The 16,375-nt window shown below is 35.0% G+C and overlaps 1 protein-coding gene, 2 non-coding genes and 1 pseudogene across 3 annotated transcripts; 2 read left to right on the plus strand and 2 right to left on the minus strand.

Moving 5' to 3' along the window:
* The first annotated feature begins 900 nt into the window (after positions 1 to 900).
* Positions 901 to 6,038, plus strand: LOC143548604 (uncharacterized). Its single transcript, XM_077039718.1, has 10 exons — positions 901 to 1,068; positions 2,078 to 2,174; positions 2,255 to 2,316; positions 3,246 to 3,362; positions 3,437 to 3,493; positions 3,573 to 3,615; positions 4,406 to 4,483; positions 4,570 to 4,906; positions 5,492 to 5,645; positions 5,734 to 6,038. Exons 1-10 carry the CDS (start codon positions 931 to 933, stop codon positions 5,821 to 5,823), a joined length of 1,173 nt encoding a protein of 390 aa, XP_076895833.1. The 5' UTR covers positions 901 to 930; the 3' UTR covers positions 5,824 to 6,038.
* Positions 6,039 to 6,324: 286 nt separating this feature from the next.
* LOC143548605 (receptor-like protein 51 pseudogene) lies at positions 6,325 to 7,696 on the plus strand (annotated as a pseudogene).
* A 2,828-nt stretch (positions 7,697 to 10,524) lies between these two features.
* TRNAE-CUC (transfer RNA glutamic acid (anticodon CUC)) lies at positions 10,525 to 10,597 on the minus strand. Its single transcript has one exon. It is a non-coding gene; the product is annotated as a tRNA-Glu (tRNA).
* A 5,337-nt stretch (positions 10,598 to 15,934) lies between these two features.
* On the minus strand, positions 15,935 to 16,007 carry TRNAE-CUC (transfer RNA glutamic acid (anticodon CUC)). Its single transcript has one exon. It is a non-coding gene; the product is annotated as a tRNA-Glu (tRNA).
* Positions 16,008 to 16,375: the final 368 nt, after the last annotated feature.

Genomic DNA, 16,375 nt, shown 5'->3' on the forward strand with positions numbered 1-16,375 from the left:
AATAACTCAAAATAAAAGGGAGAAAGACAAAAATACCCTTAAACTAACGGCATAGTTGGATGCCGTTAGACGGATAGGACGTAATTGGCTAATATTTAAAACTATGAGGACTAAATTGACAAAAATACAAATTTTGGACTGAAGTGGCGAAAGTAGCAAACCACAGGGACGAAAATGGCCATTAACTCTATTTTTTTAAAGTATTATTGATGTAAAATAGAAAAAAAAAAATAATTGATTATTTTATAAAACTTAAAAATTCTAATAGTACGTCACGTGCAGTGAAATGCATAAAAGGGAAGAGTTATGACCAAGTAAGAGTTAGCACTTTGAGTCCTAAGGTTGTAAACGAACCAAACGAATACGAACAAGGTCTTGTTCATGTTCGTTCATCAAGGAAATGAATGTGTTCATGAACACAAATAAAATCCGCAGAGCTTAGAGATTGAGACCGATGTATTCATCTGTGGATAATGAAAGCCTATAAACGAATCGAACGAACACAAACAAGGGTATGTTTGTGTTCGTTCATTTACGTTTAAACGAGCACGAACATTTAATCAAACAAATATTTATTTTCATGTTCGTTCATTTAAAAGATAAATGAACATATATGAACGAATGCAAATGAACACAAAAAACATACATAAACGAACATAAATGAAAACACTTAAATAAATACAAAGTAATGACTCATATAGATAATATTTAATCATATTCTATTAATAAATAAACAGACATAAACTTATGTTCATGACATAAATGACCGAACGGTGATATATTCATGTTCGTTCGTTTAATTAAATGAACACAAGTTTTACACACATTTTTTTTCATAGTCATCCGTTTATTAAATAAACGAAATTCTCGTCAAACGGTTTATCGGTTTTTCTCTTTAAACACCAAGCTCCAAACTTCCATAACACAAATATGGCGGAAGCAAGTATTAACACAAACGACAAACCCACCACCGGACCTCCGGCAAGACGGCTGAGAGGCCACAAAGCCATCGCAACCTCTTGCATCGCCTCCGGCAACCGCCCTGGACTCATCGCCTCCGCCGCCGAAGTATACATCTTCTTTTACATTTATTAATATTATTCCAAACCCTTAATTCCATAAATCATCATCATCATCGTACTCAGTATATCCCACCAATAGCAAAGCTATGGTAGGGTCTGAGGAGGGTAAGATGTAGACAGCCTTACCTCTACCCCATAAGGATAGAGAGGCTGCTTCCGGTGAGACCCCGGCTCGATAGTAGTTTTGCATCAAGCCTTGGACATAAGGCACATAGCACTCAATCATCGGGACCGGCTGATCGGTGCATGTACCCTTGTCTTTCGGCTATCAAAGCCACTACATGATGCCTGATTAACCGTCCGTCACTTTAACGTTATTTTCACGAGATTAGTAAAATAACGTCAAAATTAGTGCAATTTCACTTTTGCCCACCCGAGGGTTCACACATATATACATCATATGTGCGCACCGCAAGCAGGGCTAATATACAAAATTTGAACCCATTTGGGTTGTGCTTTTTTCCGCTTCCCAAGACCCATAACTTTGTTTTTAGTAGAATCGGGTTTGTTATGCAAAAGGGGTTGTGGCGCAGTTTGTTGCCTGTTTACCTGCTACTTTATTGTAATCACTTTGTTTGTATATGAAATAAGAAGTTGGAAATTATAATCACTTTATTGTAATCACTTTGTTTGTATATGAAATAAGAAGTTGGAAATTATTTGATGATTTTGTTATGTTATTGTTGTGTATATAGGATGGGAGTGTTTGCTAGTTATATCATTTCCCTTGTTCCATTTATTAATATTCAATACATTTTTTTTCAGTTCAAAGGTTTTTTTTTTTCTTTTTTTTCTAAATAGTATTTCATTCGTTAATAGGCAGTGTTTACATTAAAATGTGTTAAAGGCAAACGGGCGACAAGCTGCGCCGCTACCCCTTTTTGAGTTCGCGACATTAATTTCTATGAAATTGATTCATAATGTTGATCATGTTTTGTAAACCTAAAATTTCTAGTTGGAAATAATATGATTTTGTTATGTTATTGTGTATATAGGATGGGAGTGTTTGTTGGTTTGATATGAGGTGTAAGGATGCATTGTTTACCATGGATGTTGCTCAAAATCCTATATCCTCATTATGCTTCAAACCAGGTTAATAATCTTTATTTAATTGAATCCAGTTTTTTGTATATATAAATGAAGATGTGTTTTAATTGCATAATTTGATGCAGGGAATGAGGATATTGTTTATGTATCCTCCGAAACTGAAGTGAGGGTTTTTGATGTACATATGGTAATGTTTATTGATTTGTTAGATTTTGGTCATCGAATTATGTTAACCAAGTTGGAACTTATATTTTAAGACCAAAGTGGTCATCTTGACCAATGAGTTTGACTAAATGGCATTGGTTTTATAAAATATTTTCAATCAACCAATGTTTGACAAGTGTCCCTTCTCGCAGCAGGTAGAAATCTGTTGCGACAGCGCATCAGGGTGTGCCATGTGGAAGCTTCTGATTGACTGAAACAATTTTTAACTAAAAACAAGAAAACTTAACGATACCATAGTTATCAAAGGCGCTAGGCGCACTTAAGGCGCATAGGCCTCTCTTGGGGCCTAGGCGCGAGGCGCAAAATAAGCGAGGGCCTAAGACAAAAAAGCGCACTTAAATAAAAAAAATATATAAATATATTATGTATTAGAAAAATAATACTATTCTTCATATATAATAAACAAAGGCTATTAGTACCAAAAGCTCTAAAAGAGTCGAGATTCAAATGTAATTCCAAAACTTGAATAGTTCAAAGTAAAGTACCAAAATGTTCAAAACATAAAACCCAAAAGGTCAAAAAGTAATAAATAGTAAACGTTCAAATGACTATTGTTCTTGACCCGTCATCAATGCCGGTAGAGGTGTTGTCACCTTTAAGAAGCGAGGGCCTAGGAACTAGAAGCGCAGATATTGGGCCTGGCGTGGAAAACGGGCCTAGGCGCAAGAGACAAGGGCTTTTAATAACTATGAATGATACTATTGTAAATGAAAAAGGTCAAGGCTGTTTTGTCAAACTCAACAATCAAAATGATCACTTTAGAGATTTTCTCATACTATATTGTCTATTTCTTAAAAGTTTTTATATAAACATATTTTGATTTATATAATAAGGTCTTAAAAGTTCAATGTGTTTTTTTTATTGGTCATAATATTGAAGTTAATTTTACAGCTTGCTTCATGGAAGCCATTGGAGAGTTACAATTACAATAAAGAGGAGATAAATCAGATCACATGCAACTCAAAGTCATCTTTTCTTGCAGCTGCTGATGACGGTGGTGATATAAAGGTTTGATCTTTTTGATAAAGATTTAACCTTTATATTATTATTTGTATAATAACTAGTTAATACTGCTCTTGCAGATTATAGATATACGCCAAAAGTGTCTTTATAAAACATTAAGAGCTGCCCATGATAGTGTATCCTTTTCTTGAAATCCCTTTATTATAACAGTATTTTTCTTAAATTTTGTTACTTGTTGTTTTAACTTATATTTAGATATGTAGCAGTGTCCAGTTTCTTCCTTGGAAACCTTGGGAAGGTATATTGTTTTTCATATTTATGTTCTTGTGGGTCAAAGTTGGTCAAAGTTAGCGTTTGTAGAAGGCTGATATGTAAAGACAACCAAAGGGTTTATAGGTGGTTCCTCGTGTACTTCTAGGGGTGTGTATGAAACTGAAATCTGATTTGTAACCGAAAAACCGGACCTAAACAAAAATAGACGCTTTGGATTTTTGTATATGTAAAAACCGATTTTTTGTTCGGTTTTGGTTTTGCATGTAATTAAAGCCAAAAACCAAATTGAATATATGGATTTTCATTTTTAATTTTGAATGTGAAGTAATTTCTAAGAATTAAACAAACCGTGTAACCCACATATAATAGGCCCAAGTTCATTATTTAGGTCCAATTTTTTCTTCAGCCTAAAATTTTTTAGCCCAAATGGTAAAACCGAACCGAAATCAAAGACGGAAAACTGAAAAACCGAAAATGTAGGTTTTGAAAAACTCAAAAACCGAATTTATAGTTTTTGGTAAGATTGGAGACCAAAACGTTCCAAACCGACCCATGCACACCTGTAACTTCTGGGCCGAATTTAGTTAAAATTACTTGATAAAGAGATTGATATATAAAACAAATGTGAGAGACGCAACTACTGGTTATAAAGCTTATTTGGTTGTAAACAGAGCAATGCCTCAGTGTACGTGATGCCGATGCCACAGGCGCAAACTTTTTAAAATCAGGATTATTTTTAAACTTTAAATGCGTATGTAAAGTAAAAGTCTATCTAGTCAACATGACGAATCACGAATGTATAATATTTTTTTCAGTTATTACTGGCGGGCTTGATTCAAAGCTTATAATGTGGGATTTCTCAAAAGGACGACCATTCAAAGTTATGGATTTGGGTATGCATTAATTTCTAGTCTTTTTATATATAAAATATCATAATCTATTTATAATAATAATAATTGGATTTAATTTCTTATTTCAGCAAAGTCAGATCCAGATAGTCATAGTAATGCAGGGCAGTGTTTCAATCCCGCTTTTGTACACGCAATTGCGGTTCCCGACGTTGACATGTTGGATAAAACTGATAAAATATGTGTTGTGGCAAGAGGTGACGGTGTTGTAGATGTTATTAATACAGAATCAGAATTTAAAGCCAATAAAATTAAGGGTTCTTTTAACCCGAGAAGAGGCGGCCAACCAAAGTCAAAGTCAAATGGAAGTGACTCGTCTCCAGATTCTGAAAAGGAAGGTCAAAGTCAAAGAACGAGGTTGCGGTTAGATTATTCATCTGGAGGGCATACTGCTGCTGTATCTTGTGTGTAAGTGTTGACATTTTTAAACAGATGACTTTTTTATAAGAGTTTAAATATTAAATATAAATTTTTATGAAGATTTTGGCCATTAATTAGTTATGGCTAGTTTGACCCGTATGTTGTAGTCTGCATGGGTCGATTTTGATTTGGGTCTAAAGTATTTTGTTTGTTAATGATTAATTCATTATTACACACTCGGACCGTAAAACTTTTGGGTTACAACGTTATTTATATTTTATAAATAACTTAACATTCAAAGGTAGTCACTTTTACCAAGAAAAAAAAGGCAAAACTGTATCTTGTTTGTTACGGTTTCTCTCATTAGTATCAATATAACATATTTAATTGTGTGTTTTGGTCATGATATAGGCCATTAAATACTTCTGACTAGTTTGACCCATTTGACACATATGAGAAAACTTGACATAAATCGACTCGTTATTAAGTTAATGGGTCAAAATTGCCACCCTCCATTAACACATGTAGTAGTCACTTTGACCTAGAAAGTCAAACTGTACCTGTTTATTTACTGTTTTTTTCTCATTTGTAACAATATAACATATTTAATTGTGAATTTTGATCATGATAAAGGGCGTTCTCGGTATTTGGGGAGAAAGGACGGTACGTAATATCCGGGGGCAATGATAAAGCAGTGAAGGTTTGGAATTGGTCCGGTTTCTTTAAATCAGATCAAGTTTGCAACAAAGATGATTTTCTACATTTAAACATAAATTTAAGCAGAAAAGTAAGTTGACCCTTGAAGGGTATTTTTGTCATTTGACCAATGGTTCATATGTTTACATTAACTCATAATTATCTTTGTATGTCACTAGGTTAATTGGCTTTGCACTGCTCCAACTGATTCAGACAATCTTGTGGTTTGTGATACATCAAAAGTAGTGAAGGTTTATACAGTTGCATAGTCAACTATACAGAAAGTCAAACTGCACTGTTTGTTTTGACTAATTTGGTCAAATCTTTTCGCTGGAAGTCGCGTTAGTTATTGTTTTCGCAAGATTGGAGCCCCAAGTGGTGGATAACGAGCAATGGCGCGATGCGAAGATCACAAGTTAGTTATGTTTTGTTGAGTCTGGTGAACTTATTAGTTAATGATTATATTATTGTTATACAATCCTAGTAAGAGGTAATTTGTTATTTTTGGTTACTTTTTAATTTCTTATAATAATTTATGGATTGAGATGAATATAGTATTATGCATTTCTTATAATAATTTTTGTTATTTTTGATTATGCATTTATGCATGTACATTTCTAGGTGTAATTATATAAAATAAATTTGAAATGATTTTTTCAGGGTAGTAAAATGGGAGGGGATAGATTGGTAATTTCAGCCATCTCCTTTACTTAATTTATACTCATGACATACATTTAAATCATTCATCTTGAGAGTGTCTAATTATCTATCCACTAAAGAAAGAAAAAAAACAACAATGAGAGCTTCTATCATTACCACCTTCTGCCTACTACTCTACACCACCGCCACCGCCCCTACTCCGCCACTATCTACCACCACCACCATCCTGGCTGAACCACCGTCATCTTCTCCCAGCACCACCACCACCAGCCTTGACCCTAACCAAAAAAGAGCCCTCCAATTCCTCCACATCCCAACCACCCCAGACCCATGCACTACGTCCACATGCGACGACGCCACCCCATACCACCACCTCCTCTCCCTCCGCCTCACCAACTGCTCCCCTGACCACCGCGTGTCCACCGCCATCCTCTCCACCCTATCCACCCTCACGTCCCTCACTTTCATCGGATGCCACACCCCAATCGTCCACTTCCCATCCTCCCTCACCAACAACCTCCACTCTTTCACCTCCATCAACTCCCTCCAACGCCTCACCGGAGTCTTCCTCAGCCGCCTCCACAACCTCACCCATCTTTACATCTCCGGCGACCCCATCAAAGCCTCCGGCATCCACATCATCACCTCCAACATGAAATCCTTAAAAAGCATCACACTTTACAACACACATCTCACAGGATACCTCCCAAAAGATTGGAATCCAAAGCTTACACACATTGATTTCTCCAAAAATAAACTCAAAGGAAGCATGCCCACATCATTAACTCTCTTGAAAAACCTTAAAGTTCTAAACTTTTCATCAAATAACCTTGTTGGACCTCTACCCAACTCATTAGGAGGCTTACCTTCACTAAAAATCCTATCTTTATCGTCTAATTCACTCTCCGGACCCATACCAGGGTCCATATCCACCATTCCCGGGCTAACCCATCTCGATTTTGGATCAAACCAACTCGAGGGAGTCATCCCGGAGTTCATATCCGAAATGAAGGAGCTAAAGTATTTGAACCTTGAAAACAATAAGTTTCATGGTGTCTTGCCATTTAATGCATCATTTATCAAGAAACTTGATGTGTTTAAGATAAATGGTAACTATGACTTATGTTATAACCATTCCACTGTTTTAGAGGATATGCATCTTGGGATTGCTCGGTGTGACGTACATGGAATGCCCGTTTTGCCCCCGCCGGCCGCCAATAGCGTGTCGTCTTCGGTGGAGGAGAGTGGTGGTGAAAATGGTGGTAATGATGATGATGTAGAAAAGATGAATCATGTGCATGTTTATAGGGGGGCAAACAAGGTTGTTCTTGGCGTGGCTATTGCACTTTCGGCTATGGTGTTTATTATTATATTTTTGGTTTTGCTATTTATATGATAGATTCACGTTCAAAATTTTGAATTAAACTTGTAACTTTTTTTTCTTGTTAAAATTATAATGATGTTTAATTAAAGTTATTATAGTGATATTTAACATGACATAGAACTATTATTTGTTAAATAAATACAACTTAAGTTAAGTCGTTGTTAAGAATAGAGCTTGTTGTTACGTGTCTATCGGGAGATTGACTATCTCAAATAGGTCTTTATCAGACTTTTTGTTAATAACTCCTTTTTAACTTATAACATTTCTAAAAGGAGATTTAAAAAAAAAACATTTGAATTAACTTATGTGATAGGAAGAGCCGAATTAGCAATGGGTTTTGAGTGTTTGAAGGGTGTAATGGATTACCAATAATAAGTTAGGATTCCAGTAGTTAAAACAAAAAGTCGTTATTAGTTTGCCAAACAATTTTTTAACTTATTATATATATTAGTTTAGGAAAGTTTTATAAGGGGGTTAAAATAAACAATCCAAAACATACCCTTAATAACCTGGTCCTACAAATATATATATATATATATATCGAGAGGTATAATGATGTACCGTTGTAATCGGCAATTGTCTCTAAGATGATTACTTACAATGCTTTTACTACTTGCTTTTCTTGTAAAATACTCTTTTAAAGAAAAAAAAAGTTATTACAATTATTTATTTAGCTTTTAAAATATTTTATTATACAAATATATTTTTATTCATTAACAAGAACTACCAAATAAATGTAACGAAGATACAAATGGTATCATATGTTTTTTAATTATTTATTTGCACATTTAAACCCTAAACCTTAAACACTCATTTGTTTTTATGAGAAACTCGTTTAAACCTCATATTCAAATTCAAAGTCGTTTAAAGCGGTTACCCGACCCAAGTACGATACTTAGTTGATAATGCACGAAATAATGGTACCAACAAAATCAAAATAGCATGTTTCAAATATAGTAACAAGCAAGCATTTGAGGAAAACATAATGATAACCCAATTAATAAATCTGAAGTTAAATCCGTCGCGTCTGTGTGCACGGGTTCTGAATCACCGTTGTAACCTTGCCACCTTCACTACTTTGCTGCCACTACCGGTTTCAAAATCACCATCACGAGTGTTGTCGCCTGTATTATAAAGGTTAGGCAGACGATGTGTTAACAACTTTTATTGAACCAAAACTAGCAAAAGCTAGAAACAAAACAAAACATTTAAATTACAAAGAAGAGGATTTTTAAGCTACTCGGTCCAGCTAATAATACTTTTACTATCTCTATTGCATATATAGTACCGTTGGCATAAAAATATGTTGGTCTAGATCATGAGATGTTGTGGTTGTGGTAACGAATCAAAATCGACACATTAACTAGCCTAGTTGTATCTAGAGGTAGCAATCACGACACATTTATTTATCAGCGAGTCTCTTAACGTTATGAATTATATCCTACGATAAAAGTAAGAAAAATAGCTGATAACAAAAACAATCAAAAGTAACAAAATGCAAGAACCTTTTCCAACACTAGAGGGTATTTACATATCAACATAATCAACCGAAAAAACATATGTAGTTGTATCTAAATTTTAATTCTCACGAACCGAACAAACACGAATAAGGCCATGATCGTCTTCGTTCATTTAACTTTTAATGAACACGAACACTTAATCGAACAAATATTTTGTGTTCTTGTTCTATAATTTAAAAAATGAACATGTTCGTGTCCGTTTGTTTAAAATCTAAACGAACATAACTGAACATAACTGAACAAAGATAAACTAACATAAATGAACATATATGAGCATATGTAAACGAACACAAACGAACATAAATGAACACACTTAAATGTATACCAATGCACAAATATAAAACCATAAAGTACATGATCTTTCCGGATAATATTTAATTATTTTCTATTAACATGTAAACGAATATCAATGAACATAAACAAATGGACATAAATAAACGAACGAAACATGTGTTTATGTTCGTTCATTTAATTAAACCAGCACAAATTTTTTGTTCATGTTTGTTTGTTACTGAACGTTCGGTTTGTTTACAGGACTACCTAAACCCCCATAATGTGGTAGGAAGCTGTATGGATGGAAATGATACTAATGAGTTGTGAATTACGAAAAAAGAACACCAAAATGTTGATGTGAAAGTGTCACCGTTTGCGAAAATGCTATATGCTTAAAGCAGTGTGAGAAAATATTTTTCTCGCATGAATATTGAGACTCCAAACTTACATGAATATTGTGTCACTAGAAGGTATGACTCGTTTACTTTCCATCACTGCATAACATAACAACAAAACTAGTATTGTAAAAAAAGGTTTTCTATTTATGCAGTGGTGGGAAGCAAACCTTTTAGAGACTCAAAACTAACACAAATATTGCAGCTCACCTGTTTAAATCAAAGTCTTCTTCCCACGGGTGCATAACATAAAACTACGTTTATCTTACTACGTTTGAAATGTTTACTCTATTTAACCAACTAACATTCTCGCAAACGAAAACATTTTGACATCAACATTAGATGCTTTGTTTCCAAATGCAAACTTACATGTATCGGTTCCATCAATACCTCAACTTCCTAATCATATTGTCAAGATAAGCAGGCATCTGATTATGTGGCAATCTTACTTCAACTGAGCACGCGTGACAATTGTTTGAGATGCACACAAACTCAACTAGACTTGGGCTGTTCACGAGACGATCCTAGCAGAGACTAGCCGGGGCAAGCTTGGGGACGCTTTTAAAAATGAGCAGAAAACATGAGCTCGAGCTCGGCTTGATTGCTTTTTTTTTAAAAAAAAAAAACTAACAAATTTCAAGAAGATACAAATAATTTAATTCGAGAGGGATTTAGGATGAAATGTAAAATGACGTAACTGCCCTTGTAGTTTGGAAAATTTGCAAAAGTTAAAAAAGATTCCGTTACCGGGACTTGAACCCGGGTCTCTCGGGTGAGAGCCGAGTATCCTAACCAACTAGACTATAACGGATCTTGATTCAAGCTTCGGTATTTGTAATTAAGTATTAATATTTATAAAATTTCAAGAAAGCCTAACCTTATAAATCTGATTTATCTTGCTCTATAAAACCTAAAATCACGTATCAAAAGAAATAAAATGGATACTTGAAAAAAGAATTAAAAGTTATGCAAAGTCTCTAGCAGTGTGAGCTATTAAATGCCGCACGAAGGAATAAGACGGTTTTGTTTAATTATAATGGAATGAAGGGGGAATGAAATGAATCATTATCATTCATTTGTCTTGTTTGGTTAACCTATTAAAATGAAATGAATTATTAGTTAATGATGTTTGGTATAAAAAAGAAATTATAGGAATGAAATAGAAATAATAAAAAACTCTTATCTCTACAATTGAAAAAAAAAACTGCAATGGAGAGGGTGGTGGTGGTAGCTCTGGCGACGAAAATAGTGGTGGTAGTGGCAGTCAGGCGGCAAGGGCGGTGGTTGTGGTGGTGGTGGGTGGGGTGGCGGTGGTCAAGCGTTGGTAGTGATGGCAGGGTGACGGCGACGGTGGTGGAGGTCAGGTGGTGGTAGTCATGCAGCGAAAGTGGTGGTGGCGATGATGATGGTGGTGAAGGAGACGACGACAGTGGCAGTCAGGTGGTGGTGGTGGCTATGGTAGTGGTTGTTGTTGTTAGGTGGTGGTGGTAGTGTTTAAAAAGTATGGTGAATGAGGAATGAAATGAAAAAAAAGGGTGGGAAGGAATGATTTTGATGGAATGGGATTCCATGTGTAATGGATGATTCAATTCCATTGAGCAAACTAAACACCACTTTCTTTATTCCCAAGTAATGAATCATTCCATTCTCCAGTGATTACTGCATAACAAACGCTACCTAAATGTTAAAACTATTCTCTAATATGTATTGTTTACAATGTCACGTGACTGGATACGATTCATGCGACATTTGTTACTAGCACGAGAAAATGTATTCTTGTGGATACACGACTAAAACTATGTAGTGATCATAAAATCACGATCTCGTATAATTGTTCTAAATGACTATAATCCTGTAAGAGATACATATAGAAAATAACTATTTTGGTGATTTCTTATTAAAGAATCATATTAGTGCTGAAATTCAAAATATTATGTCACAGTTGACTTTTAAAGTCAAAGCAAACTTTTTTTATATATTAACATTATGTTTTTAAGTCCAATCTATTTGCTTCTTTAAGACTAAATCTAACATGGTACAGTGAAGGGGTGTGCGTGGTGGGGTTCGGTGTGGTTTTAGGCTAAACCAAACCAAAAACCAAAATTTCGGTTTTTGGATTTTTGAAAATGTCTGGTTTTTTGGTTTTCGTATTGGTTTTAATTCGGTTTCCGTTTTTATTCGGTTTTTTCCAGCTTGAAAATTTTAGGTCGAAAAAAAACATGTTTCAAATATAGTAACAAGTTAGCATTTGAGCATCTGACTATTTGAGCAAAACATAATGATAACCCAATTAATAAATCTAAAGTTAAATCCGTCACGTCTGGGTGCACGGGCTCTGAATCACCATTGTAACCTTGCCACCTTCACTACTTTGCTGTCACTACTGGTTCCAAAATTACCATCACAAGTGTTGTCGCCTATATTATAAAGGTTAGGCAGACGACGTGTCATATAAAGGTAAGCTGGTAGTGGACCTTGCAAATATAGTTTTTTTAGAAATTTTTTAATGAACCAAACCTAGCAAGAAAACAAAACATTTACATTACAAAGAAGAGGATTCTTAAGCTATTCGGTCCAGCTAATAATACTTTTACTCTCTCTATTGCTTATATAGTACTGGTGGCATAAAAATATGTTGATCTAGATCATGAGATGTTGTGGTCGTGGTAACGAATCAAAATCGACACATTAACTAGCCTAGTTGTATCTAGAGGTAGCAATCTCGACACATTTATTTATTTATTTATCAGCAAGTCTCTTAACGTTATTAAATATATCCTACGATAAACATAAGAAAAATAGCTGATAACAAACACAGTCAAAATGAAAGTAACACAAAATGCAAGAACCTTTTCCAACACTAGAGGCAGTGGCGGATCCAGGAATTTTTTTTGGGTGGTTCACTACTTTTATATGTTTCAATTTCACCGAGTCGGGTATATAAAATTTCGGGTCGGTTTGAGGTTCGGGTCGGTTCGATGGTTCGGGAAAAGTTCATTACATAATCTTGTTTTCACCATCATTTTAGCAAGATCGCCTAAGCCACTCAAGTTGGCAAACCGCTTATCTTCTTTCACGTTAGTAATGTAGTGGCCAAGTTCATATACAAGCTTCTCCTTTTCATCAAAATCAAAATCACATGGATACATCTCGGCCAAGTTTATCAAGTTTACTTTACTAAAGGCACTAAAATTACAAGACGGGCTCAAAGAACTCATATTAGTAAGCAATTTAGTGGTTACCTCATTAAAGCGGCTTCCAAGCTCTTGAATTTGCATGTCGAGAACCGTGTTGAAATTATTAACCACATAATGATGACGATTGGTAATACCGGTCTTCTTTCTTTTAAATCTCGGGTCAACATTCTCTTCATATTCAAAATACCTACAAATCAACAATTTCAAACTAACAAATTTAAAACTAAGAAACTAACAAAAACTAACAAACTAACAAATTAAAACCAATAATCATTAAGGCTTTATTTGAAATAAATAAAAAAAATAAAGGTATTCACATAAGTTTATTTAGTGAAATAAATAAAAAATAAAGTTACAATTACAAATATCAAAACAAATTTTCACTCAGACAAATCGTCGAACAGGTGGAGGGCATCCCTGGATTCGGGAATCGTCATAACTCATAAGAATTAAGAAGGACTGGGTTGGATCAATATGAATCGGATAACTAGAATACAACACTCTCTTTCAAAAAGATTTTCACAAAGCAAACTACTTTCAATAATCATTTCGAATGGATTAAATAAAATGAATCATACAAGAAGCAAAAAAATACCTAACAGGAGGCGGACGGCGGTGTGCCACTGCCGGACTAGTGAGCAGAGCAAGCAAAAAAAGGTTTTTGTTGGAATTGATTTTTATGGGGGCAAGGATTGGTTCAGGGGTTTGAAACCAGTGACTGATTCAATCAGAGGCGGAGGCGGACGGCGGTGTGCCACTGCCGGAGTGGCTGAGCTGAGCCTGAGGGTGGAGCGGTGGACAGAGGACAGAGGCGGCTGCAGCTGCTGAGGACCATGAGGACACGGATTGGTTCAGGGGTTTGCCTGCTTTGCTTATCAGCTTATGTTATAAAAAACCCTAACAGGACTTAGGGTAACTTAGTAAAAAAAAAAAAAAAAAAACTGTTAAAAACGGGAATAGAACCTGCGACCTCCGGGTTACAAAACCCACAAACTACCATCCGGGCAAGCACTTTATATGTTTTTAAGATGGTTCCTGTATAATTTATAGGGTGGTTCCTTTATTATTTTCTATATATAAATACACTATAATTTCGAAACTCGGGTGGTTCCGCGGAACCACCCGTTACTACCGTAGATCCGCCCATGACTAGAGGGTATTTACATATCAACATAATCAACCCAAAAAACATATGTAGTTGTATTTAAATTTTAATTCTCGTGTTGAATAGCAGCAGTAGCAACAAACCAAAACTCCAAAGATGCTCATAACTGAACCACCAAAAAGGAAAATTCTTTGTAAGAACACCTAGGCCTAGGCCTGCAAACGAAATCGAACAAGGGCATGATCGTCTTCGTTCATTTAACTTTAAACGAACACAAACACTTAATTGAATTAATATTTTGTGTTCGTGCTCCATAATTTAAAAAATGAACATGTTCGTGTTTGTTTGTTTAAATTCTAAAAAAACATAATTGAACATAACTGAACAAAGATAAACTAACATAAATGAACACACTTAAACGAATACCAATGAACAAATATAAAACCACAAAGTACATGACTCTTCCAGATAATTTTTAATTATTTTCTATTAATATGTAAACGAATATATAAACGAACATAAATAAATGGGCATAAATGAACGAACGGAACATGTGTTCATGTTCGTTCGTTTAATTAAACCAGCACAATTTTTTGTTCATATTCGTTCGTTACTGAACGTTCGGTTTGTTTACAGGCCTACCTAAACACCCCATAATGTGTTACTAGTACAACCCATAGTGTACATCTCAAACGAATGCAGCTGGTGCGCAACTGAAGTAGGGAAACCACATAAACAAAAGCCTACTTATTTGACATATGTGAGTAGGAAGTTGTATGGATTGAAATGATACTAATGAGTTGCGTATTTCGAAAAAAGAACACCAAATATTGATGTGAAAGTGTCATCGTTTGTGAAAATGTTATGTGTTTAAAGCAGAGTAACACACATTTCAAGCAGTGTGAGAAACGAACGAGTTTTCTTGTTATATTGTGATGGGAAGAAGTCTAGTCTCATACCTTATAGAGACTCTAAACTTATACGAATATTGCAGCTCGCGTAATGAGGATTGCAATACTAACGTGAGTTTTGAGTCTCTAGAAGGTATGTGACTCGTCTACTTCCCACCACTACATAACAGCAAAACTATTTCATGATAAGGCGTATGATAAAAAAGTTATCTTTTAGAGACCCAAAGCTAACACGAATATTGTAGCTCACTTGATGACAACAAATTCGCGTCAGTTTTGAGTCTCTAGAAAGTATGTGATATGTCACTTCCCTCGGGTGCATATCGTAAAAACTACTTTTATCTTACTATGTTTGAAATATGTTTTACTCTGTTTAACCAAGTGACATTCTCGCAAACGAAAACATATTGACATCAAAATTAGATGCTTATTTTTTCCAAATGCAAACTTACAAGAATCGGCTCCATCAATACCTCAACTTCTTAATCATATCGCCAAGAGGAGTAGGCATTTGATTATGTGGCAATCTTACTCGAGCTCGGCTCTATTTGACTCAGATTTTTATAAAAAAATCTAATAAATTTAAAACAAATACAAATAAGTTAATAACGTGTTCAACAAAATACAACATTCAGAACTTGTATGTACCAGGATTTGGGAGAGAGATATTCCCCTCTTTTATTTTTGCATTTTTAATAATATATTAAAACTAGAATAATGTAAGCTCAGCTGAACCCAACTCATTACCAACCGAGTGAGCACTTTGAACAGCCCTACAGCTACCCAAGACTGCAGGATTTATGATGCCAAACACTTTTGTTGCGGAGCCACGGAGGATAACATGGCACAAAATCAAAATCAATATTTAAAGATGGAATTAAAATGACGTAACTGCCCTTGTAGTTTGAAAAATTTGCAAAAGTAGTAAAAAGAGTTTCCGTTGCCGGGACTTGAACCCGGGTCTCTCGGGTGAGAGCCGAGTATCCTAACCAACTAGACTACAACGGATTTTGCTTCAAGTTTCTGTATTTGGTATTAAGTACTAATATTATCAAATTTGAGAAAGTCTAGCCTTATAAATCTGATTCACGTAACATTTATCGTGCTCTATAAAACCTAAAATCACGTAACGAAAGAGATACAATGGGTACTTGAAAAAAATATTTAAAAGTTATGCATGGGCTCTAGTAGTGTGAGCTATTAAATGCCCGCACAAATGAGTAAGATCGTTTTGATTTATTATGATGACCAAACTCTAAAAGTTAAAGTTAACGTTTAAAATGTATTGTTTACAGTCACGTGACTCTAGATACGATTCATGCAGCATTTATTACAAGCACGAGAAAATGTATTCTTGTGGATACACGAGTAAAACT

The sequence above is a fragment of the Bidens hawaiensis genome, unplaced genomic scaffold, assembly GCF_021521415.1.
Source record: "Bidens hawaiensis isolate Kalapana, Puna unplaced genomic scaffold, B.hawaiensis_p1.1 tig00015203_1, whole genome shotgun sequence".
NCBI lineage: Eukaryota > Viridiplantae > Streptophyta > Magnoliopsida > Asterales > Asteraceae > Bidens > Bidens hawaiensis.